Source organism: Ursus arctos, unplaced genomic scaffold (assembly GCF_023065955.2).
Source record: "Ursus arctos isolate Adak ecotype North America unplaced genomic scaffold, UrsArc2.0 scaffold_25, whole genome shotgun sequence".
NCBI classification, from domain to species: Eukaryota; Metazoa; Chordata; class Mammalia; order Carnivora; family Ursidae; genus Ursus; species Ursus arctos.
Genome location: NW_026622930.1, coordinates 26262481 through 26288523, shown reverse-complemented (window position 1 = coordinate 26288523; position 26043 = coordinate 26262481). Strand labels below are relative to the sequence as shown.

General features: G+C 37.9%; 2 protein-coding genes across 12 annotated transcripts in view; one reads left to right on the top strand and one right to left on the bottom strand.

The window, feature by feature from the left end:
- The window catches only part of AREL1 (apoptosis resistant E3 ubiquitin protein ligase 1), a 43029-nt gene extending 36867 nt beyond the window's left edge, over window positions 1-6162 (bottom strand). For 7 of the 10 annotated variants that reach the window (XM_026519504.4, XM_057318713.1, XM_057318716.1 and 4 more), the window contains exon 1: window positions 5979-6138. The gene's annotated coding sequence lies outside the window, so the exon portion shown is untranslated. Of the gene's footprint in view, window positions 1-5945 lie in introns of all 10 variants that reach the window. The other 3 variants (XM_044391299.3, XM_057318714.1, XM_048220086.2) reach the window with 2 other exon arrangements.
- Window positions 6160-20211, top strand: FCF1 (FCF1 rRNA-processing protein). Of its 2 annotated transcripts, XM_026519506.4 has the most exons (9): window positions 6214-6234; window positions 6546-6613; window positions 7484-7631; window positions 8774-8845; window positions 9442-9590; window positions 13652-13724; window positions 17895-17982; window positions 19132-19226; window positions 19940-20211. In XM_026519506.4, exons 3-9 carry the CDS (start codon window positions 7624-7626, stop codon window positions 19986-19988), a joined length of 534 nt encoding a protein of 177 aa, XP_026375291.1. In that variant the 5' UTR covers window positions 6214-6234; window positions 6546-6613; window positions 7484-7623; the 3' UTR covers window positions 19989-20211. The 2 variants fall into 2 exon arrangements, with proteins under 2 accessions (XP_026375290.1, XP_026375291.1); XM_026519505.4 differs by lacking the exon at window positions 7484-7631 and having other exon boundaries at window positions 6160-6234.
- The last annotated feature ends 5832 nt before the right edge of the window (window positions 20212-26043 follow it).

Genomic DNA, 26043 nt, shown 5'->3' with positions numbered 1-26043 from the left:
TCACTCTCATCTGAGAGGAGGCTAGAAACCATTACCTTATCATTCACTGGTTAAAGAAAAGTTAGGCTTATAAAGGTGAAGCTGACAGCGACAAAAGTAATTCTACATTTCTTCATGCAATCTGGACTCTCTCTGTGGCACCATTCTCTTTAAAACAAACCAGACTTCGTCAGACTTGAAACGAAGAGGACATATAAAAGCACAGTTTAGATTCAACTGCCCCCTGGAACAGACTTTGCCATTCTCCGCATAGTTCACAGAAAGGAGGAGAAAGGGATTCAAAGCTAGTGCGAGCAAAACAGGGAAACAAGGGTCAACTTATCATTGCTCATTTCGTAATTTCCTGGGACGTCTGGGGAAAAACAAAATAGAAAAACTGACTGATCTATGCCCTGTTGCAGTCTTTCATCTACGTCAAGAAAACAGCAGCTTCAATTTACAACTCTCTCCTAACGTGTTTTTTTCTATTTACCACACAGAATCCGCTGTGCCTGATCCACAGAATCAGGACAGGCCCCCGTGTTCCCAGGCCACGCAGCTTTTACGCTTAGGTGACCCTGGGCCACTGAATCTTGGCTATAACAGGAAAATTTTAAAACGAATTCCCTGAATCTGACAAGCCGTCTCCCTCAATAAGTCTAGGAAGGTGTTATTTCATTAACTGTGCCTGAAGTGGCAGGCAAACGGCCAGATCTACAGCCCAGTGGGATGAAACTGGAATCGTCACACATGCACTTAAAAGCTAACAAAATTTCTACCTCTACAGCCATCTATCCTACCGTTATTTTTAAAGAAAATAATTTATTTACATCAGAAAAAAAGAGCCATCTTAAATGAGTATTTCATAGTTCAGATTCCAGGAAGAAAAACCCGACTAGACACAGAAATGGCAAACTGAGATGGCTCAATGTGAAGGAGAAACTCAACACTTACATAGTATGTAAACAAAACTTCAGTTGACCTAATAATCAATGTTACCAAACAAGATCTATGAATTTCTTCAAATGTGTATTAAAAACCTTTTAGAAACTTATGTTGAACCCTGAGGTTTCCAAAATGAGTAAGATGGTTCCTGACTCCTTAAAAACATACAGTTTCTAACAGAAGACAGATAAGTAAACCAATTGGTGATAGTTCTCTATAGTAAGTCTATGAAGTGAGCACATGGTGTTAGTGGAGCCCAGGAAGGGCCCCTCAATCAGGATTAGCTCTTAGCTTCTCAGGAAACTTCGTATCAACCCCTGGGAGCAAAGCCAACTTTTCCACTGAGTTACCAGTGTTTGGGGAATTAAGGGGGTACAGAACACTACCTACACAGTACTGTCTATTCTCATGGCCAATGACTTCCTCTCTTCAGCAATGATCAGAGGGGATTACTGAGTCACATACATGGCAGAGAAGAAGCTCACTGGAAACCCCAACCTATTTATCAAAATTGCACATGGTCTAAATACAATGTGGTATCCTGGTTTGGATCTTAGAAAAGAAAAAGGCTGTTAGTGGAAAAACTTGTAAAATCCAAATAAAGTTGTAGTTCAGCTAATGGTAGGCATTGTACCAAAGTTAATTTCTTAGATGTAACAAACGTACCATGGTTATGTAAGATGTTAACATTAGGGGAAGAACTGGGTGAAAGACATACAGGATCTCTCTCTACCATCTTTGCAACTTTTCTATAAATCTAAAATTACTCCAAAATAAAATGTGATTTAAAAAAAAAATTACATCTGGTTCCCCACTTTACATTCTCATCCTCCCCTAGGATTCTGATCATGCTGCCCTAATCCCTACCCAATCCAGGTAATGCTTGGTTAAAACACTTTTCTCAAATCCTTTTCAATCTTTTTATTATAAACCATTTACGCAGACCAGCTGGGTTTCCTTCTTCACCAAGACAGGAGAAACTAGATAATACTTGAGAGGTTTTAACTGTTTTTTCTTCTTTACCGCATACACCAGGGATATCCTTGGAGTGGAACCTCTCTAGATGGACAAAAGACAGGTTAAAATAACCTGGGCTGGATCTCTGGATAAGAGCAAGGGGACCCTGCCGCAAACGTATGTTGTATATTATTAGACTACCTTTACCTGATCTCTGGCCAAAAAGGATAATGAGTAGGAAATACAACGAACAGATGTTGACTACTAGCATCTCACCACCAACAGGCAAACTGCACTGAAATGATGCTGCAGCTAGAAGCTCCGAAAAATGTGGCGCAAGTTCTTCAACTATCCAAGGTAACAAAAATTCATATTAAAGTCATATAGTGTGGGGCGCCTGGGTGGCACAGCGGTTAAGCGTCTACCTTCGGCTCAGGGCGTGATCCTGGCGTTATGGGATCGAGCCCCACATCAGGCTCCTCCACTGTGAGCCTGCTTCTTCCTCTCCCACTCTCCCTGCTGTGTTCCCTCTCTCGCTGGCTGTCTCTATCTCTGTTAAATAAATAAATAAAATCTTTAAAAAAAAAATAAAGTCATATAGTGTGGTGCCTGGGTAGCTCAGGCAGTTAAGTGTTCAACTTTTGATTTCGGCTCAGGTCGTGATCTCAGGGTTGTGAGATCAAGTCCTGTGTCTACACTAGGTGTGGAGCCTTCTTGAGATTCTCTCTCTCTCTCTCTCTCTCTGCCCTCCCCCAATTAAAAAAAAATCATATGGTACTGTTCAATTCAGGCTAAATAACAAAACATATATTTACCAAGACTGTTTGGTTTCGGATAACTAAATGAATACTCATCTCTATTAAACCATAACTTGTAGAACAGGCTTCAAGAATCCCACCAGGAAAACATCATGGTGATGTAACACCATACCAAGATGTCAAGCATGTGTGTTCATGCCCCCCCCACAGACGCATGTGCACACGTACATACACACAAACTGCAACGAGACTAAACGACCTCAAAAGTTTGAAAACTACTAAATAAAAGAATATTAGTGAAAGCTAAACATTCACGAACGCTTCAAAGAAAAAGAAACCAAAGAAAGATAAATTGAAATTTAAACCTAAGCTCTTTAATGACTAAAGTCATTGAAAAAGTAAAATGATATACTAGAATCCATTAGGCTCATTAAGTCTGATTTGTTATATGGTACGTTGTAATATTAGATATATATTAACACAACAGTACTCCGACCTGGACCACTTCCACAAAGATGAACAGGTAGAGTAATTCCTATGAAAGAGTTCAATTTGCATACCTCTGTTGAATGACCTTACCATAATTTATCTGTTCACAAGGCTATCTCCAATACAGGCCTGAGCTCTTGAAGAGTAACTAGCACACTGCCTAGGGCAGAATGGGCCCTTAATACATGCCGTCTGAATGAGTGAACATGCAGCAGTAATGTACCTTTGAGGTATCCTTACAAGCCATTTGGTATCAACACCTTAGGAGCAGAACATGCTGTATACCATGTTACACATTTAGGAGGCAGTCAGGTTAACTGAAAAATAATTAATAGCAATTAATGCTGGGGAAAAAAACTCATCACATGAGACATAAAAAGAAGTGTAAAAACTGTAACTTGAAAATGAAGAAAATATCTGTGAATTAGTTTTCTTCCCTGGATGGCCACAAAAGTCAATCTACCTTTAACTTTCTAACATTGAAATACAAGAGTTTTAAAAGAATCTTTCATTATCCATAATTTTATAAAGAAATTTGTTATTAACTTAAATTGGTAAGGAAGACCAATTAGTGAATGGAATGAAGTCCAAGCCCAATTATGTGTTCAAAACTGTGGGTTGAATGCCTTAAAAAATTCTTTCTCTTCAAGACTGCAGAAAAATACAAAACAACCCTCTTGACTGCTGAGAAGGACTAAAAGTATTTCTTTTTCTCACAAGTATGTAATCAAAAGCAATTACTTTCTGCTCCCACCCAACACAAAGCAATACCATCTCCCCCCTCCCATCACCATCAAAACATGCTACCCAGCATCTCAGTACTTTAATCTTAGACTACAAGAAAGTCAGATTGCAATAAAATTACAATTCAACAAAAACATTTTTCTAAGTGTGTTCTCATTTCCTGTGGTGTTCCTACACTAATTTAGCTCCCTCTCAAGTATTAACAAACAACAAAACAAGAAAATTCTCAGAATAGGTATTACAAATTACTTGTTTTTTAAAAAAATTACTATTGTTCATGGATTCCAAAATTCATGGTACATATTAGCAGGAGAGTGTTTTTTTGTCAATGGCTGAATTTAAATGCAAATTACTATTTAATTACATGCAATGTTCCCTCTGACCCTACCTATAATACTGGTCAGCATTCAAATGTTTAAAATAAACAACTGGTCATGTTTACTTTAAAAGGTTATTGCCTAATCACCAAGAGGTTCTAATGCATCGAAAAAGTGGTAGCTCTCAGCTCTAGCCATGAATGCAGTTTGCAGACAAGCTATCTCGAAGAGATTAGGAACTTCTAGTGACCACAAACGGGGAAAAGCAGAAGGCACATACGTTATCTGTAGATGGGTCAATAATAAAACTGTTTCAACATCAAAAACTCAGAGCCTACAAAATCAGACATGTGAAGTACAAAGTTATCTAAATGCCTGCAAGACAAAAAGAAAAAGGAGAAGAAGGAAGAAAAGTCTGTCTATACACAAGTCAACATGAGAAATCATCCTACAATTGAGCTTTTCAAGAACTGAAAACCTTACAAGGTTCTTGGAGATATCAACACATTCAAGTTGCAAAATAGAGCAACTATATTAAAATACAATTGGCATAAAATTCAAATGCCACCTCATGTTGAAAGACACACAATAATAATAGAAAACACTTTATTTGATAAGGTTTATTTGTGCTCAGCACTGTTCTAGGGACTTCACATTCTTATTTAGTCCTGATAACACCCTTATAAGACAGGTACTATTAAGATTATCTCCACTTTACAGATTAAGGAACTGAAGTACAGATAGATTAATTCACCCAACATCATAAAGCTAGTAAGAGGCAGAGCACGTGTTTAATTCCATTAGACTCCAAAGTTCATGTTAACCAATGCACCATGTTTTATGAAATGGTCAGCTTTTTTTTTTTTTTTTTTAAACCTAGTAACCTTTTTGGATTTCAAACACTAGGACAGTTTTGTGCAATAAGAAAAGTACAGGCTTTGGAATCAAATCAAACCCAAACAAAACCCTGAATAAAGTCAAGCCCCAGCTTCTCCACATGTAAAAGGAAGGTACTCAAGTTATTGTGAAGGTCAAAGAAGATAATATAATTAAAGTGCCTAGTACAGTATACAAGATAGGGGTTCTTAACCTTAAGTTCACAGATATCGAGTGTCCACGGGTGGGCTTCAGAGTCTCTGAGTCTCATCATTTGTATGACAAATGTTGTATGTACCCCCCCCTTTTTTTTAAAGAATCGTCTCCAGCTGTTCACAAACCTTCAAGGGGTACCTGATCTCTGAAAGGGTAAGAACCACCGAAGTACACAGCAGCTACTCAAAACAAAACAAAACAAAACAAACCAGAAGTTCTCTTTCCCTTCGTATTCTCAAAAACTGTCTCTTTGCCGTTAAAGGTAACACACCACGGCTTCCCAATAAATGTCAATTATTCCCCCACCATTTCCCTGGCTTGGTACCTAGCAACACATGCAAGCTTATGCCCCAGTCTTCTAGAGATGGTCTAAAGAAGGCCCTCAAACGATGATTCACCCCTCTCTGCACCGAGACGAATACACGGTATTTACTCGAGAGAATCGTGAGAATCATCCACCTAGCTGCACGAAGCACCATGTCTGCTAAGAGAACCAAGTAGGTAATAGAACTTCCCAATTGCACCGCAGAGACCGGACACCCCAGCGCCGAGGGATGAGGAGAATGTGTTTTCCTAAACTACTGGAAAACCCAGAATTCCGTTCCCCCTACCCCTGTCCTGCCTCTCTGGAACTCTGGTGCAGGGACGTCCTCTGGGCACTGACCCAGGATAGAGTGGTGGAGAACAGAAACGTTACCCGACTAGCGCGGCGGAGTCCCAGCTCTGCTGCCGGGGCCGGCGGCGGCAGCACCCGGCGCAAAACTGACCCAAAATCCTCCCCCAGAGGCCCCAACACAGATCTCGGCTCCGGCTGGGAACCGGCTCCAAGGTTTTCCGTTTCCCAAAGCGCCTTCCGCTTCCGGGCTAGCCTTTGCCGGAAGGAGTATTTGGATGACGCAAAAGTGTCGCGCCGTTGGTGATTCCGGAAGAAACAGGAGTACGGCGTGAACATGGTGAGAGGAGGGTTTGAAAAGTGACTTTGTCAGACCACATTTTGGGGGGAGATTGAGCCAGTCAGCCGTTAGCCAAATTTCCTCTGTATTACTCTTAATTATTTTTCATTCTGATTGTAGTTCTTCAACTGCTCCTAGCGGTGCTTGCTATGCTCTAGCGAGTGGGTGAGGAGGACCAGGTTGGGGCACAGAGGATAAGAAGTGCTGGGTATTTGAGGGAAGAAGGGAAGGGAATGGACAAAACAAGGGAAAGAACTCAAGAGGATACAATGTATTTACAGCTCTTTTAACTCTAAAATTTCTGCTTCAAGGGGAAGCAAAAGAAAGCAAGAAAATATGCGACCATGAAGCGAATGCTTAGTCTCCGAGATCAGAGGCTGTGAGTACCTGGAATCAGTCTATACCCAAAGATAAAGTTATGAGGGCATAAATAGTAAAAAAACATTTTGTTGTTATTTTGTGTTTACGTTTAAAATTATTGTGTCTTGGATTTATACAACATAGGATAGTAGGCAAGGGTGTAACAGCTACTTAGATGCTGAGCGATTACACTGGGGAAGAGGATGGGAATTAAACATTTCTGAAGTGTTCTATCTCTTCCTCCGTTTTTATATATTTTATCTACCATATCACATTTCTGCCTCCTAGGAGTCTGGTAGGTAGGAATATCTTTATGTTTTTGCCATTACACTTCTTATATTCCCCCAGGGGAAAAAATTTCTGTTAAAATTGTTGAAAGGCCGGAAGGTCAGAGACCATGTTTGTCTTGTGTCCCCAGCACCTGCATGTAAATAGTTTTAAAAGAAAGAATGGGAAAACACCTAGATATCTTCATTTTATAAATCTTAAAAGAATCCAAACCACTGTGGGAGAGTGAAATGATGTACCCTGTTGTAAGCTTCCCTGCTTCAGTGAAGAATAAACAAAGTTATGAAATAAGGACTAGTCTTGGGGTACCTGGCTGTCTCAGTCAGGAGAGCTGTTGATCTCAGGGTGGTGAGTGCAAGCCCCACCTTGGGCCTAGAGCTTACTTTAGAAAGAAGGAAGGAAGGAAAGGAAACAGAAAAGAAAGATTGGTCTTCATTGTGTTTAATAACCTTAGAACAAAGGAGTGGCCCTCAGAGTTAATAAATTGTATTCTCAGCCTTTAGTATGTATGTATTATGTAATTTTTAGTGAACTTGCCTCATTGATAATATTTTATTCCCAGTTAAGGGTTAAATTTTGTTTATGTATTTTTACATTTTAGTCTTTTATAAGAGGTGTATGGGGGAACCTTTCTCCTCCCTACTGTTGGAGCATTTAAATCTTCAGAAGATAAATGTCAGCCTGTCTCCACCAAATTGAAGTGGATTTTGATCCTTGATATGAAGAGCTTCTGACAAAGAAATGATAGTGTAACTAACATTTATTTACCCATTAACAATTTTTTTTTAGATTTTATGTATTTATTTGTCAGAGAGAGACAGAAGGAGCACAAGCAAGGGAGCAGCAGGCAGAAGAAGAAGCAGGCTCCCTGTGGGACGCAATCCCAAGACCCTGGAATCATGACCTGAGACGAAGACAGACGCTCAACCGACTGAGCCGCCCAGGCGTCCCCCCATTAACAATTTTTATAGATTATTGGCTAAAGATAAATTTCATTATGTTTAACTGATTAGTTATGTTACTTTCAGCCTACTTCCAACAGTTATTTGTGCTTAAAAAGTGTATATTGATATTAACATGAAGAAATCACAAAATAGGATTTCCTCTCTAAGCAAAAAAAAAAAGAAGAGGGGGCGCCTGGGTGGCACAGCGGTTAAGCGTCTGCCTTTGGCTCAGGGCGTGATCCCGGCGTTCTGGGATCGAGCCCCACATCAGGCTCCTCTGCTATGAGCCTGCTTCTTCCTCTCCCACTCCCCCTGCTTGTGTTCCCTCTTTTGCTGGCTGTCTCTATCTCTGTCAAATAAATAATAAAATAAAATCTTTAGGGGCGCCTGGGTAGCACAGTCGTTAAGCGTCTGCCTTCGGCTCAGGGCGTGATCCTGGCGTTGCCGGATCGAGTCCCACATCGGGCTCCTCGGCTAGGAGCCTGCTTCTTCCTCTCCCTCTCCCCTGCTGTGTTCCCTCTCTCGCTGGCTGTCTCTCTGTCACATAAATAAATAAAATCTTAAAAAAAAAAAAATAAAATAAAATAAAAAAAAATAAAATCTTTAAAAAAAAGAAGAAGAAGAAGAAAAAGAAAGCAACTTTAAATGTTGAATGAGATTATAACACAGTGATTTTGGGGCACCTGGGTGGCTCAGTCGTTGGGCATCTGCCTTTGGCTCAGGGCGTGATCCCAGCAGTCTGGGATCGAACCCCACATCAGACTCCTCGGCTGGGAGCCTGCTTCTTCCTCTCCCACTCCCCCTGCTTGTGTTCCCTCTCTTGCTGGCTGTCTCTATCTCTGTCGAATAAATAAATAAATAAAATCTTAAAAAAAAAAAAGAAAAGAAAAAACTAAGAGTGATTTTTTCCTTCTTTCTTTCATTTACTTTATATTCTTTTTTCCTAGTAAAGAAAAGGATAGATTAAAACCTAAAAAGAAAGAAAAGAAGGATCCCAGTGCACTCAAGGAAAGAGAAGTGTGAGTAATCAAAATTTCAAGTTTTCCTTTAAACCTAGAAGAAACACTTTAGAACCATAGAATTCTTAGCAATCTAGGCTTTCCCTGTGCTGTTTTGTAAGCCATTTGCAAGTCTGGCACAACTCCACAAATGAAAGTGATATCAGTGAGCATGTATCCATTCCAGTAGTTTGAAGGTTTTAGGGTTTCATGGAGCAGTGAAATTTCCCCTAAAATCTTGGGGATTAGATCTGGAACTAATTTTTTTTCTTTGCCAAGATCTTTCAAAAGAAACAGTTGTCATTGTTTAACACACCACCATTTGATGAAAGAATGTATCACCAAAAATAGTAACGACAAAATTTCAGGATAAAGTTCATTCCTTTTAAATAAATACACTTCATTTTATGAAACCTCATCATATTTTCTTTATTATCTCATTTTACCCTAGATTGGTAATGGATATTTCATCACAGGATTTATTAGGATTTATTTCCAATGAATAAGGAAAAAGCTTAACCTGTAGCACACAGTTTGAAGCAGAGACTTCGTTTGCATTGTTGATGTCAAAGTATCAATGTAGACATTACTTTGTGTTTTGTGTCTTCTTCCTTCAGCCCCCAACATCCTTCCTGCTTATTCTTCCAATATAACACACAGCTGGGACCACCTTACCACATCCTGGTTGATACCAACTTTATCAACTTTTCCATTAAAGCCAAACTTGACTTAGTACAGTCAATGATGGACTGTCTATATGCCAAGTGTAAGTATCATACTTTTGCGTTTTGTGTCATTTGTACAGAATAATTATAATTATCCAAATATATGAAAAGAGGGGAGTGGGGTCCTAGTTAGTTGGATTTCTGATCATTTAATTTGCTCACTGTAGCAATGACCATTTTCAGTGAATTGAAGTATAATGCAGACTTGACTGGGAATAATTAAGCCTTACGATTCAGAACACACTTAGCTGCTTTGACCATTGTTTGTAGACATCAATTTTGAACATGGGACGGGAATTTTTTGTATTAGAATTCTGGATTTTAAAATTCTGGGTAAATTATCACATGGTTTCACTCATTTATGGAACATAAGAAGTAGGAAGATCGGTAGGAGAAGAAAGGGAAGAAGAAAGGGGGGGTAAACAGAAGAGGGAATGACCCACGAGAGACTGTGGACTCTGGAAAACAAACTGAGGGCTTCAGGGGGGAGGGAATGGGATAGGCTGGTGATGGGTATTACGGAGGGCACGTATTGCATGGTGCTTTGGGTGTTATACGCAAGTAATGAATCATGGAACTTTACATCAAAAACTAGGGATGTACTGTATGGTGACTAACATAATATAATAAAAAAAAATTATAAAAAAAATTCTGGGTAAATGAAAATTTATTACATTTTTCAGAATTCCTTTACATTAAGGAGGAAACATTCTCCATTCCACTCCATTATGGAAAAGCTAAATAAGATATTTTGCCATTTATGGTCACAGAACTAGAAGTGATGCTGGTTAACGACCCTGAGTTTATTCAGTTTGGTATTTATTTGCACCACAGAGGACCAGAAGTAGTTTATTTACACTTAGGTGTGCAGTTTACCATTAGTAGCTTTCCCATATGTTTGGGTGTCTCCTCCTTCAAGTGATCCTCCTTCACTACCATGAGTAAGAAGAAGAAAATGTAGGCCATGCACAAGGAAATCACTTCGTAATAGTGAGATCTGTTGCATTTTGTGATGGATTTACATTTATATTTTTTCCAGTTATCTAGTTAAAGGTACAAATGAAAACTAGACTTTTACTTTGCCATAAAGAATAAATCGAAGGAAAAAATTTGCACATCCTTTAATTTTTAAAGGATGCTATATAATGAACATTTATGGAATGATAGTAACGTAAATGTTGTTTATTGATTTATTAAAACTAACAAGTTGGGAAGATGGGGTAAGAAATGTGATGAGTAAGAGACCTAAATTCTTTAAATGCCATAAAATTAATAAATATTATGTGCATAAGTTTATTATATCAAGATATGAAGGTAACCACCAAATGAAAAAAACAGCTAATGAAGTAAAATAGTGGTCTGTAAGGATCAGAATTGGTGGGGTGGGAAAGGATCAAGGAACAGTAATTTTTTCATACAGACTTTTCTGTATTTCTTTTTAAGCTATGTACATATATAATACTTTAATTTTTTTAAGCTTGTAGAAATAATAAAGAATAACCTGAAATGGGGCCCTACCTGCCTGTGAGAGTGGACTAGGGTGGCCTTGGATGAGGGAAAACACTAAACTTGGTAGATTTTTTGTATTCCCATGGTGTTTTTTATAACTATAAATAAGTGTGCTAGCTGCTTGTCTAGGAATGTTGTGACCTACTTATAAATGAAATGGGTGGAGGGTTCAGGCATGGCGCTTTGAAGGTGAATTGTTTCCTTGACTCTATAGCTCCCTCACTGTTATCTAAATGGTGACTGTTTAGGAAAGCTTTTCATCCTAGAGAAGTGCTTTCTCTAGATATGGATACCTTGGGGTACGGCTAAAATGTGTACAGCTAAATGCTCTCACTGTGCCTTTTTTAAAATCAAACTTATTTGGGGCACCTCGGTGGCTCGGTCAGTTAAGTGTCCAACTCTTGATTTTGGCTCAGATCATGATCTCTGCGTTGTGAGATCGAGCCCGGTATTGGGCTCCATGCTGGGCATGGAACCTGCTTAAGATTCTCTCTCTCCCTCTCTTAAAAAAGAAAATAATAGTGATAATAAAACAAAAACTTACTAAGGAAAATACCACTTTCTACAGTCTTCCGTGTAACATAATACTTCAAAGGAAGGATTAAAGAAACATTCAGGTACAGTACAAATTCAGTTACCTAGGAGATTCCCTAACTGTTTTTAAGCTTTAGCTATTTAATTTTTCCTCACTTGCCTTTATACCTGAAGGAAGACCTTTATCTTCCTCTTCCCTTGAAGATGCCCTGTGACCTTTTCATAGCTCCTGGTCCCATTTCTGCCTGATGTTCCAACAAGAGGATAGTTAGCTTTCCATCAGCTTTCTTTTCTGCCCATGAGTGCTCTTCCCTGTTACCTTCCTTTTCCTGATAGTCCTCTTCCTGGCCCCACTTTCCTGTTCCAGATGCAAGCCCTTGCTTGCTTTACTGCTATATGGCTCTGAAATTGATCCTCTTAAGGTGAGTATTGCCCTCTGATTCCATGACTGATCTTACTGATTTCATACCTCCATTTCACAACTGCTTTTTCTTCTGGACATTGTACTTTAGTTTAAAATTAGTTGTCCACATTCAAAAGTATTTCTGTACTTGTAAAAAGAAAATCTAGCATAAAAACATTAAAGCTCCCTATAATGCCTTTCCTCAGAGAGGGGCAGTTTTTATTTTTATTTAATTTATTTTTTATGTTTTTTTTAATAGACTCCACACCCAGCATGGAACCCAGTGGGGGACTTGAACTCATGGCCCTGAGATCAAGGCCTGAGCTGAAATCTAGGGTCAGACGCTTAACCTACTGAGCCACCCACACGACCCTTTAAAATTTCATATACCATCTCTGTGAATTATAGGTTATTTTTGTTTATTTTATTTTTTTATAATAATATTTTTTATTATATTATGTTAGTCACCATACAGTACATCCCTGGTTTTTGATGTAAAGTTCCATGATTCATTAGTTGCATATAACACCCAGTGCACTATGCAGTAAGTGCCCTCCTTACTACCCATCACCAGCCTATCCCATTCCCCCACCCCCTCTCCTCTTTTATTAATGAAAATGGATCATCGATTATTTACTATTTGTCTTTGTGCCCTTTTTAATGGCTTAGAGATATGATTCATGTATCATTTAAATAAATGATCATGTATCATTTAAATAAAATCTTTGAAAAAAAAAATCCAGTCTATAGCCTAACAGTCTCCGTTCAAATCTTGGCTTCACCATTTGCTTCTACTTACTTCTTTGTGCCTTAGGTCTATAAAGTGGGGATGATAATAACAATACTGCCTGATAGGAATTATTCTGAATATGAAGTGAGATATCCTTATAAAGTGCTTGGCCCAGTGTCTGGCAAATAGCACATAACTTAAGCTATCATTATAAGCTCTTTGTGTGTTAAAGAAATTCGCCCTTTGACAAATGTGTAGAAATACTTTTCCTAGTTTATTTTTATTTTAATATGACACTGATAGCTGTCAAACAGAAGTTTTCTATTTTTATGTGATCAAATTTACATTTTCTGATTAATTGCCTGGTTTCTGTTGGTTCATATTTAAATTTTTTTCCATCTAGAATTTATTTTAATATAGAGAGAATGACAGGGATCCAGCTTAATTTTTCCCCCAAACACATTTATGACACTTTTATGAATCTGTAGTGTGGGGTTGGGACAGTTCAGTTCTCTAGTTTCTTCATCAATAGGGATTTTATTCAACTCTAGTTCTTTTTTTTTTTTTTTTTTTTTTTTTTTAAAGATTTTATTTATTTATTTGACAGAGATAGAGACAGCCAGCGAGAGAGGGAACACAAGCAGGGGGAGCGGGAGAGGAAGAAGCAGGCTCATAGCGGAGGAGCCCGATGTGGGGCTCGATCCCGTAACGCCGGGATCACGCCCTGAGCCGAAGGCAGGCGCTTAACCGCTGTGCCACCCAGGCGCCCCTCAACTCTAGTTCTTATTGTTCATTTCAGTTTGTTATTCTGCTGTCATTTCAGAAGCCTCATGGGTCTTTTAAAGACTCAGTGGGTTATAATTCAGAGAGAGTAAAACCAATTTCTTTACAAGTTCTGTTTTTAATATATATATTTTTTCTGGCAGGTATCCCTTGTATAACTGACTGTGTAATGGCTGAAATTGAGAAACTGGGGCAAAAGTATCGAGTGGCTCTAAGGTAGGAGGGAGCTGGTCTAGATTGGTATACTGAAGATTCTTTTGATCCTCCTTCATCTATTTGCTGTCTGAAGATTTCTTGGATAATTAGTTTATAAATAAAAACCATACAAAACTAGTTAACTATTTATGATCAAGAAAGGAAACATTTGAAGGTTAAAGAATTCTAAGCTGAAATTTTTTTAAAGATTTTATTTATTTGAGAGAGAGAGCACTGTGGGGAGGGGGTGTGGGCAGAGGAAGAGGGAGAAGCAGGCTCCCCGCTGGGCAGGAAGCCGGGCTGGGCTGCAGGGCTCTATCCCAGGAGCCCAAGATCATGACCTGAGCCGAAGTCAGACACTTAACCAACTGAGCCACCGAGGCAACTCTAAGCCGAAGTTTTTTGAATGAAGTGAATTAGTCATATTGGTCATGTAGGCCTCCTTTTAAGTTCCTCTAGATTTTCAATTAGAAAGTGTCTTTTTATTAGTTATCTAGATACCTCTTTTAGAATCTCACACTTAAAGGATTCACATTCTGAGTTTCGAGCTTACTCTACAAAGTACACTTGAATTAAAAGTAGAGGTTCCCAGGGGCGCCTGGGTGGCACAGTGGTTAAGCGTCTGCCTTCGGCTCAGGGCGTGATCCTGGCATTATGGGATCGAGCCCCACATCAGGCTCTTCCGCTATGAGCCTGCTTCTTCCTCTCCCACTCCCCCTGCTTGTGTTCCCTCTCTCCCTGGCTGTCTCTATCTCTGAAGAATAAATAAATAAAATCTTTAAAAAAAAAAAAAAAAGTAGAGGTTCCCAAAGTATGGTCCATGGACCCCTAGGAGTCCCAGAGACCTTTGTAGGGAGCTTCACAAAACTATTTTCATAATAATATCAAGACGTCGTCTTTGTCACCGTGCTGACATTTATACTGATGGCAGAAATGCTGGTGCCTTAGTACCAATCAAGAGAGTGGACCCAAATAATGCTAGTAGACTTTGTATTCTTCACTGCCACTCACTGGCAGTTAAAAACAAAAACAAAAACAAACAACCCAGGGGTGCCTGGCTGGCTCAGTCAGTAGAGCATGCAACTTTTGATCTTGGGATTATAAATTTGAGCCCTCAATCAGGTGTTGTAGAGATTACTTAGAAAAATAAAATCTTAAAAAAAAAACACACACAAAAAAAAAAGAAAGTGAAGAGTCACTTTAGAATATCCTTGACGAAGTAGTAAAATTTGTTGACTTTGTTAAATCTTGACCCTAGAGTACACATCGCTGTTCCTTGTGATGAAGTGTAAAGTACACCTAAAGCACTTCTGCTCCTTACCCAAGAGTCAAACTTGCCTCAGTGGAAAGCATTTGTGTGCTTGTTTGAGTTGTGAGCCAAACCAGCTGCTTTCTCATGGAATGTCATTTTTATGTGAAGAATAATGGACAAACACTGATTTTTTCAGACTTTATATATAGCAGATAGTTTGTCAAAAATTAATGCAGTGAATCTGTTACTTCAAGGAAAACAACTGTATTAGTTGCCAGTGATAAAACTCAAGCTTTCAAGTGAAAATTAAGAGTTTTGAAAAATGATGAGCTTATCACATTCCCAATACTGAAGACCTTTCTCTTGAGACCAGTGAAGATACTGAGTTGATTTTTTTGATATCGTATAATGAAATGTGTTAATATTTGGAAGATTTGTGTAATTCAGTGACTTGGTATATTCCAAATGATCAGTGAATAATATCACAAAATCATGCATGGGTAAAAGATTCAATCAAAGTCCAAGATGTACCAGTGAATTTGTGCGTCTGTATATGTGTCACCTTTTAGAGGTGTAAATTACATACTATAAAATTCACCAAGTTTAATTGTATAATATGATGGGTTTGGCAAATGTGTACAGTTATGGAACCATCGTCATAGTCATGAAGTAGAACATTTCCATCACTCCAGAAGTGCATGAAATTCCAGAAAAGGCAAAACTATACTAATGGAATATAGTGGTTACCTGGAGCTGAGCATGAGAAAAGTAGATTAACTGCAAAGGGACACAGGGAACTTTTTGTAGTGACAGAAATGTTCTGTATGTCAATTGTGGAAATAGTGACATGGATATATAAATTTGTCAAAACTTGTCAAGTTTTACACATATTATCAGTGAATTTTATTATATTTCATTTATACCTTATACAGCTAATTTTTTTAAAGGCAAAGAAATATGGGAACCCAATGAATAAGAGTGGTAGCATTGTTTAGCTGAATGGGAAAGCGATAAACTATTAAAATACTGATTATCACTGTGGAAAGAAACAAAATTGGACTCTTTCCTCTTTCACAAAAATCAGTTCCAGGTAGGTTAAGTATCTAGACTTTTATGGAAAATATAGAGAATATCTTAGTGATTTTGGAGTAGGTGGAGCTTTCTGAAGAAGTGCAAACCATAATGGAAAACTAATCAGCCTGACTATATTGAAATTGAATACTGGGGCACCTGGGTGGCTCAGTTGGTTAAGCATCTGCCTTGGGCTCAGGTCATGATCTCAGGGTCCTGGGATCGAGCCTTGCACCAGGCTCCCTGCTTAGCAGGGAGTCTCCTTCTCCCTCTGCCTCTGCTGCTCCTCCTGCTTGTGCTCCCTTGCTCTCTCTCTGTCAAATAAATAAATAAAATCTTAAAAAATAGAAATTGAATTCTACTTTACAACAAAAGACGGAATAAACAAGGCAAAAACAATAAATCACAGATAGTGAGAAGATACTAGTAATGCATATAATCCACAAAGGGCTTATTTTCAAAATATATAAAAAACTACAAATCCATAGGAAAAAGACAAAATCCTTAAGTTCACAAGGAGATACCATTTCATACCCAGCAGATTGGCAAGAATTGAAGAGTCTGCTTAACAGTGCCACGAATAGTGGAGACTGGGGACCAGTGGGAATTCTCACATTCAACCGATAAGGATGTAAAGTGGACAGTCACTTTGGAGAGCAATTTGGCAATATCACTGCAGAAAGTTCTGTCTTCCCAGCCCTGTTTCACTCTCCTCTGCACAAACACTCTACCCACCAGAAACATATGCATGCTCTTCCCTGAACACCACTGAACCATGTTATAGATGGTTGGTGCCCTTTTTGGAACATGCCTGCCATCACTTTGCTTGGAATATTCTTTTGTCTTCATATTATTTAATCTCCATATAATTTTTTTCTAAGTATACCAAATTCACAGTGACTTAGCTCTGAACTACTACAATATGGAGTATTTTTCTTGCACTTGGTACCTATGTGCTGCCTTGTAGTTTTATTCAGTTTGTGACTCATTATGTAATAGGAAGAACATGGTTCTGGGAATCACAGACTTGGGGTTTTTCTTTTTTCAAATTTGTATGAAAATAACACATTTGATTTATTTATGGCAAACAATATAAACATGTACATACAATAAAAAGTAAAAGTCCCCCTGCATATTCACATTTTGTCCATTCTTCCACCCTAATGGTGACAACTGAGAAGGGTTAGTGTATAGTTAGTGTATGTTTTTCCAGACCTTTTTTCTAAGCAAAAGCAAATGTAGAGAAAGACAATGGAAGAGACTTATATTTTCTTATTTGAATCATGTATGTATATTGTTCAGTGACTTTTTTTTTATTCAACAGTTTGAATTTTTTTAGTTTGTTTATTCAAGCCTTCCATGTTGGTACAGACAGCTCTACCTCATTTTTTTAAAACAGGGTGGGGCATCAAAATATATTTAACTTTTACCTTGCTGATGGATATTCAGATTATCTGCAGTTTTTCACTGTTATAAAGTGTTCTGTAGTGGCCATGCTTGTGCTTATATTCTTGCACATTTGTGTAAGACAGCTTCTAGAAGTGAAATGGTTAGGTTAAAATTGTTTGGTTTTAAATCCTGGCTTTTCCCACCTATGTACTTCAAACAAATTAAATAATGTCTCTGAAATCTGCTTCCTTATTTGTAAAATGGAAACATAATAATTCAGAGTCCTGTGAAGATTACATGACCTAAGGCACACCAGCTTCTCTCTCAGTTGTCTTTCCAATTAGGAGATAAGGTGCAGGAGACGAGGGATGCCTTAAAATCTCCACATAGATCAAATCACTTTTATTTCACAGATCAAGAGTCAGAAAGTTATCCAATTGCCCGAATGTTGCTGTTAATTCAGTTTTGTAACCCTTTAGGATTGCCAAGGATCCAAGATTTGAACGATTACCATGCACACACAAAGGAACCTACGCAGATGACTGCTTAGTACAGAGAGTAACTCAGGTATTATCACTTTTTAAATGTTCTTTGTGCTTCGCAGGAAGCATAGGTGCCCTCATTTACTTGAGGAAGTGGATTATAAACATATACTGTAACTGTAATGGGAAGATCACAGGCTTGGAGAGGAGACATGGGTTTCAAATCTCAACACCTGCATTTATTGGGTATGTGATTTGGGGCACTTACTAATTCTTTATTCCACAAATCGTGTCTATAAAATGCTTTGAGTGAGTGAGTGTACATATAATATCAGGTTTCACCTCACTGTGAATCAGAAATCATCCATTGCCATTATTCCCCATGTAGGAATTTTGTTCCTCTCCACCATACCAAAGCAAGAGTGTTTCTCAGTTACATCTGAGTCTCCCAGGATGCTGTCTTACAAGTACCCTGGAGTAACTAGGTTTTTGATTCTTCTGTTCTGGCCTCCTTGTCAAGCACCACAAGAACTTCTGCTATTGATTTCCCTTACTGGAGCCTTCTCTGCTGGGGATAATCATCTTCTTCTGGTAACCACACTGCCATCCCTTTAGCCACTCCATCCCATGGGTGGAGACAGCATTTGCCTTAATTTCCCACAGCACAACTCTTTTCAAAATGATGGAAGTAAAATATAATACAACTGGCAGCTAAATGGTACTGCTTTCAGAACTGCTAGGCTCAGACTTGTCCTGGAGATCCATTCTGGCTTCATGGCTAGGAGGAAGTAGCCTACCTCCGCCACTAGGAGGTCTCAGGGCAGGCCCAAGCACAGAGATTCCAGGAAAGGCAAAAGCTGTGCCCTCCAATCTAAGGCATTTACTCTGCCTTTGCATTGAGTCTTTTGGGGTGTTTACCCAAACCAAGAAATCGTCTGCCCTAGATGTGAAAGTCCCTTCCACTTACGAGACAAAAAACAGTTCGCAGCTTTTAAATAGTTTTACTATCTTCTCCCCCTCAAGATTCTTAGAGCTACATCTGCCCTAGGCAATTTGTTATATGTTTTATAAATATGAGCTCCTAGATCATAGTAGATACTCAACGTATCGTTACAACCTTTCCTTTGCTATTTACTATGAAAATGAGTAATTCTCTAGGTTAGCCAGTGTACCATTATTCAGTATCACTAAGTAGACTCAATGTGTGAACACTTTTCAATGGTGTCTCTTACAGCACAAGTGTTACATTGTGGCCACAGTTGACCGGGACCTTAAACGAAGGATCCGGAAGATCCCTGGAGTTCCCATCATGTACATTTCTAACCATAGGTGAGAACTGTCTCTTGGGGTAATCGATTAAAAGTATATAGTTGATATCAATTAAAAATGAGGTCAGGTTATAGGAAGATTTGAAAGCAATTGTTATATCAAATGCTCACATAGTTCTATTTGAAGAAATGAGGCAGAGTAACAAGAACAAGGGCAAAAGATAGGATTTGGGAATGAGGCAGACATTCCCATTGCTACAGCAAGATTACTAGAAAGAGATGTGTAGCTTTAACTACAAAGCAGTAATTTAAATTAAGCTAATCTTTTTGGCTAGAAATACCTTTTTTTTTGAAAGCCTAGTGTATGTGATCAGCACCTCATCTGGGAAACTAAAAGCTTATTAAAAAAACAAAAACTGGTCTTTATCCTGCTTGGATGTTCCCATGTCAGTGCTCAGTCTATTACTGTCTCACTTTTCAACCTGGGAAGAACACAATGTGGTGGGAAGAATACGGGCTGGGAGGAATTGGGCTTACCTGGACTTAGTGCCTGGCTCCCTCACTTGCTAACTTGCTGACTTTAAAGAATAAAGATATTATAGTAAAGTCAGCATTTTGCTACAAGTCATTCATTATGATATCCCTTTAAAATGTTCCTACTGACAAAAAGGATTCATAGTGGGGAGGTGAAAGAATTGCAGTAAGTAAAGGATGGGTTTTTAGGTGGGTTCTGGACCCACCTTTCTTACCAGTGTTAATTTTTTGTCTGATCAGGTACAACATTGAGCGGATGCCAGATGATTATGGAGCCCCTCGGTTCTAATTCTTAAAAGATAGAGTTCCTCTGCCTTCCTTTACCAACTTTTTCTGTTGCCAGTTCATATTAGCAGTACGCTATATATAGCATGAATTATTCTTCTTACCCATTTGCTCTGTTATGAGCTGAGTATGTTAAATACAGTCATTTTTGATGTTGTTTTGAAATTGATATTTTGTATCGTTTTAAATGTTGCATCTTTTTATAAATCAGGTGATTGCTCATATAATTTGATGGTGATTGTTTTATATTGATTTACTCGACAAATATTTATTAAGGTTATACTAGGTACTTAATAAGGTATGGTCCTGCCCTGAAGACATTCATATTATTACAGGAAGAAAAGAGAAACATGTATATGAGTAAATACAGTAATATAATGATGCCAGGTTAAAAGTATGAGGGAATAGACCTGTTTATGAGAAAAGAATGATTTCTTTCTACTTGGTTGTAATGGGGAGGGAGGAAAGGCTAGAGGTAGTAACATTTGAGTTAATCTTTAAAAATCAATAGGTGCTTGCCCAATATATGAAGTAAAGAAAATGAGGCGTAGGAAGCATATGAACAAAAGCACAGAGACATGGATGTTACATGGAATGATTACTTGGCCTGCTCAGACAACTACCAGAAGGTTTTTCTAACTAGAACATAGGGGAAAGAGATCTGTACCCACATCTGAGGCCCCAGACGGAGGAGGTGGCTGGGAGGGGGCCTTATGTGATATGCTAAAGGGTTTGGACTTGATTATAAGGTCAACAGGAGTTTATTAAAATTTTAATCAAGGTAAATAACAAGATCGGATTAGATATTTTCAATGATCACAAGGGTAGTGTACGAATAAACATAGATCATTGAAATAGAATAGAAAGTCCATAAACAGATATATTTATGGCAAGTTGGTATATTGTCAATGTAGTATTTCAAATCTGTGGGAAAAGGAAATTTAATGGAAGGCCAAATAGCGTGGAGTAATTCTTAATGGGGTTAGAATCCTGATTCCACCAGTTACTATTTGTATGAGTTGGGCACAGTACCTAACCATTTGGTGCCTTTCTTGCTCCCTCTTTAAAATGTGTTGTCTAATCCTCAAAACAAACCTGATAAGATGGGATGAAATCAAATAGTACATGACACAATTTAAGTATTGTTCAGTAAATGTCAGTGATTATTATATTATCATAATGGCGAGTTGACTTTCCATTTGGAAAAAGTTTTAGTATTCCTACTTCATATCCTTCATGAGAATACATTTCAAGTGGATCAAAGATCTAAACTTTTTTTTTTTTAAGCTATGGAAGTCTCAGAAAAAACACAAAAAAATGCCTATAATCTTTGGATAGAATTCTTAAATAAGATGGAGAATATAAAAGCCATAAAAGAAAAGATTGGTAAGTGTGACTATACTAAAACTGTAATTTCTGCAAGGCAGCACCCCCAAAGTAAGACAAGTGGCTGACTGAAAGATCTTCCAATATATATAACAAGGGTGTGAAGAAATGAGTAGTCAAGCAGTGCTGAGAAGAGTGCAGATGCATATAACCTTTTTAGACAGCAGTTTGGCAGGAGCCATTAAAATAAAAATTACAGATATCCAAGGAGCCCATTCTATTTTTTGGTTATTTATAGGTATTATACAGGTGATTTTCTCTGATACACATGGTTAGTGTGATATAAGCACATAAGTACAATATAAATGTGTAAAGAAACATTCACACATGGGTACAAGGAAGCATCTAGAAGCGTCTTATTGCACCACTACTTATAATAGAGAAAAATTGAGAAGAATGTAAGTTTCCATCAAAAGAATCTTAACTATGTTACATCTATACAGCTGACCCTTGAACAACGCAAGGGTTGGGGGGCTGATGTCCCAGACAGTTGGAAATCTGAGTGTAACTTTTGACTCCCCCAAAACTTAACTACTAATAGCCTACTCGTGATTGGAAGCCTTAGTGGTAGCATAAACAATTAATGCGTATTTTGCATGTTATATGTATTACACACTGTATTCTTACAATAACATAAGCTAGAGAAAAGAAAAGTTTAAGAAAATCGTAAGGAAGAGCAAATATGTTTCTAATACTGTATTGAAAAAATCCATGTATAAGTGGACCCATGCAGTTCAAACCGATATTGTTCAAGGGTCGACTATACTGTGGAATGTCATGAGCCTTTGAAAAGAATGAAGTAGATTTAAAAATGGGCAAGACTTGAATAGACTGTTCTCTGAAGAAGATACATAGATGGCCAACATGCACATAAAAAGATGCTTAATATCACTCATCAGATTATTAGGGAAGTCCAAATCAAAATCACAATGAGATACCACTGCATACTATTCAGATGGCTACTATTAAGAATAAATAAATAACAAGTATTGACAAGGATGTGGAGAAATTGGAATTGTGGTGTACTGTTGAAAATGTAAAAAGATACAGTCACTAGAGAAAACAGTATGGCGGTTCCTGGAAGAATTAAAAATAGAATTACCGTATGATCCGGCAATTCCACTCCTGAGTATACACAAAAGAATCGACTCAGGACCGTAAAGAGATATTTGCACATCTATGTTTACAGCAGCACTATTCATAATAGCCAAGAGGTGGAAGCAATCCAAGTGTCCATCAACAGATGCATGAATAACCAAAATGTGGTATATACATACAATGGAATATTATGCAACCTTAAGAAGGAAGAAAATACTCCACATGCTCCAACATGGATGACCCTTGAGGATGTTATGCTAAGTGAAATAAGATACTCACCAAAAGATAAATACTGTGATTCCACTTATATGAAGTACCTACAATAACAGAATTCATAGACAGGTGGTTCCTAGGGGCTGGAGGAAGTGGGGAATGAGGAATTTAATGGGGATGGAGCTTCAGTTTTCCAAGACAATAAGAATTGTGGAGATTGGTTGCAGAACACTGTAAATGTACTTAATGATATTAAACTGTATACACTTAAAAATGGCTAAAATGGTAAATTTTACGTATATTTTACCACAATTAATAAGAGCTATATTACTTACCTGACCTAATGTTAAGAAAAAGGGTCAACTTGCAGAACAAATAGGTATGGTGTGATCTCTGTTTTACTTTTTTTTAAACTACAAAATTATATAACTGTTTGTATGATAATATACATATATGAATAGAAAAAGGTCTGAAAATAATTCTTTTCCTACCCTCCCCTCTCTACTAACAGTATTCCTCTTAGAGAAAACCATTGTTAATAGGACGGAATTGTGGCTCACTCCTACCCCAGCACATAATATGGGTGTTTCATCTTCCTGGTTGGACCAATCAGAATATTCTTATTCCCTTTGCCATTGTGATTATTTCAAACCTGGAAGATCAAACTGAAGCCAAATAGTCTTAACCAGAGCTTTTACTGGAGAGTTGCTCTCTTTTTCTGTGGGAGAGCTGTTAGGTAATGTAAGTTTTGAAACTGAGTGATCATATCTGCCAATACATTGGAAAAGCCAACCTGGATTTTACTTTGAATAGTCAAATTTAATCCTAATTCATGTAGGATATATGTCTCCTCAACCAACGGAGAGAGGAAATGGAAAGGGGAACTCAGTCATTTTTTTAAAAACTCAAAAAAAGAAACAGGTTTTGTCAAAACCCATTGAACCGCATCACTGGAGATTTGCATATTTTGCTATCTGTAAATCCAAAAAGGAAAAAGAAAAAAATGCAGAAGAGGGAAGGGAGGAAGAAATAATGGTAAATAGAAAACATAAAGTAAGATGGTAGGGAAAGTTCCAAATGCACAGTAGTCATGATGAATGTGACTACGTAAGTTGTCTTATTGAAAGACAAGTGCACGGGGCGCCTGGGTGGCTTAGTCGGTTAAGTGTCTGCCTTCAGCTCATGTCATGATCCCAGGAGTCCTGGGATCGAGTCCCATATCTGGGTCCCTGCTCGGTGGGAAGTCTGCTTCTCCCTCTGCCTCTGCCCCTCCCCCTGCTCGTGTGTGTGCATGCTCTCTCTCTCTCTCCCTCGCTCAAATAATTAAATAAAATCTTTTTTAAAAAGACAAGTGCACAGGTTGGGTATTTTTTAAATCTTAGAACTGTGTGATATTATAAAACATGCCTAAAACAGAATGACACAGAACAGTTGGAAGTGATAGGAAAATACACTTACTGCACAACCCAGTAATTCTACTCCTAGGAAATCCACCCAAGAAAAATGAAAACAATATTCACACAAAGACTTGTACACCAGTGTTTATATTATCTTTAATCATAAAAGATAAAAACTGGAAACAACCCAAGTATCTGTGGACAAGTAGATGGATAAATTGTGGTGCATTCACACAATGGAAAACTATTTAGGAATAAAAGGAATGAACTGATACAGCAACATAGATGAATCTTAGAATCATCAAGTTGAGCAAAAGAGGCCAGACACAAAAGAATATATACTATATGATTCCATTTATATGAGACTCTAGTCAAGACTGATCTGTAGTGATGGTAAATCATTAATTACCTGAGGTGGGGATGGCAAGCTGGCTGTGTGCAGATGCAAAGGAATTTGGGGGGGGGGATATGGAAATGTTCCGTATTTTTATTGTGATGGTTACTTGGATATATTGATTTGTCAAAATGAGTTGACATGTACACAAAATGAGTACATTTTGTGCATAGGTAAGTATATACTTAATTAAGAGATGGGAAAAGATGCAAAAATATGTTTGAATATGCAATATGGAAAATATAGACTTTTTTTGGTTTCATAATGCCAACTTCATGAACATTCCATGTACACTTGGAAAGGAGGTACAGTCTCTATTATCAGCGTAAAAGTTTTGATATTTATCCATGCGATCTACTTGATTGTTTAGGTCTTTTGTATCTTATTTTGACTCTGATCTGGTTCAAGCTGAGAGGAATACATTAGAATTTCCTAATATTAGTATGTTTTGTTTATTTCTCCTTGTACTTCTTAAAGTTTCCACTTGATCAAAGTTGCTACTGTGTTTTGTGCATGGGTTCGCATAACTGATATATTTCTTGCGATTTGTAGCCTTTAGCATTATAATGTATCCATTTTGTCTCATTTAATGCATTTGGGCCTGAATTCTGTTTTTTTCTGTTATTAGGAACAGGATCTCTGCTTTCTCTTTCTTTTTTCTTTTTTTGTAATACATTTGCCTTATATACCTTGGGCTGTCCTTTTATTTTTAGCTTTTTTTGTGAATTCCTTATCCCCAAACTGAGGTGACCTTGTATGGCTTATCTTGTAGACAGAATTGCTAGAAACCAGTCATTTCTATGTGCTCTTTTTTTCTTTCTTTTTCTGAACGAGAGTGTTCACTGTGGTTGTCCTATTCTGTTCTGACAATTGTGTATTTGGTATATGAGGGCAGATAATTTGCCCTCTTGGTGCATAGGTCTTTAGATCAAAAAAAGCCACAGGTCCTGATAGTGATACTACTACATATAGTACGTAATAATATACTACATATACATATATGTATGCTTTACTGGACAAGATTTTGAGGATGTCTCTGTTGGGGGGGGGTTGGCCTCTGGTAAGGAAAGTGAGGAAGTGAGCTCAACATTTCGTAACTAAAAGGATGGAGTGTAGCAGTTGATTTGTACTGTTCAGCAAATATTTCCAACTCTCTGTTTTATGGACCCAGGGTAGGACTGCTCTTCCCCACTACCTTTGAAGTTAAGTGTGGCAATGTGAGTGAAGATGACATATTCATTTCTAGGCAGGAGCTTTAAAAGTCATTGTGTGATTAGCTTTGCCCACTTTGTTTTTTCTTGACAGTCATGAAAACAAAGATGGAACCTTGCTTTGCTTGGATCCCAGCCTAATGATGGGAATATTAGAGTGAATGATAAATAAGCATTTGTTATTTTAAGCTATGAGATCGGGGTTGGCGTTTTGTTTGTTTTTATTACTGTAGCATAGCTTAGCCTTTCAACTGATAAAGCACATGTTTAAAAGTCTGGGTTAGAAAAATTAGACAAGAAAAAAATAAAAGGCATCCAAATAGGAAATGAAGAAATAAAATTATCTCAGTTCACAGATGA

Excerpts from the sequence above, each read along its gene's own strand:
- FCF1 (XM_026519505.4), top strand. Across the intron at positions 8,846-9,441 it reads GCACTCAAGGAAAGAGAAGT|CCCCCAACATCCTTCCTGCT; the intron begins GTGAGTAATCAA and ends TTCTTCCTTCAG. Across the intron at positions 19,227-19,939 it reads ATGTACATTTCTAACCATAG|GTACAACATTGAGCGGATGC; the intron begins GTGAGAACTGTC and ends TTGTCTGATCAG.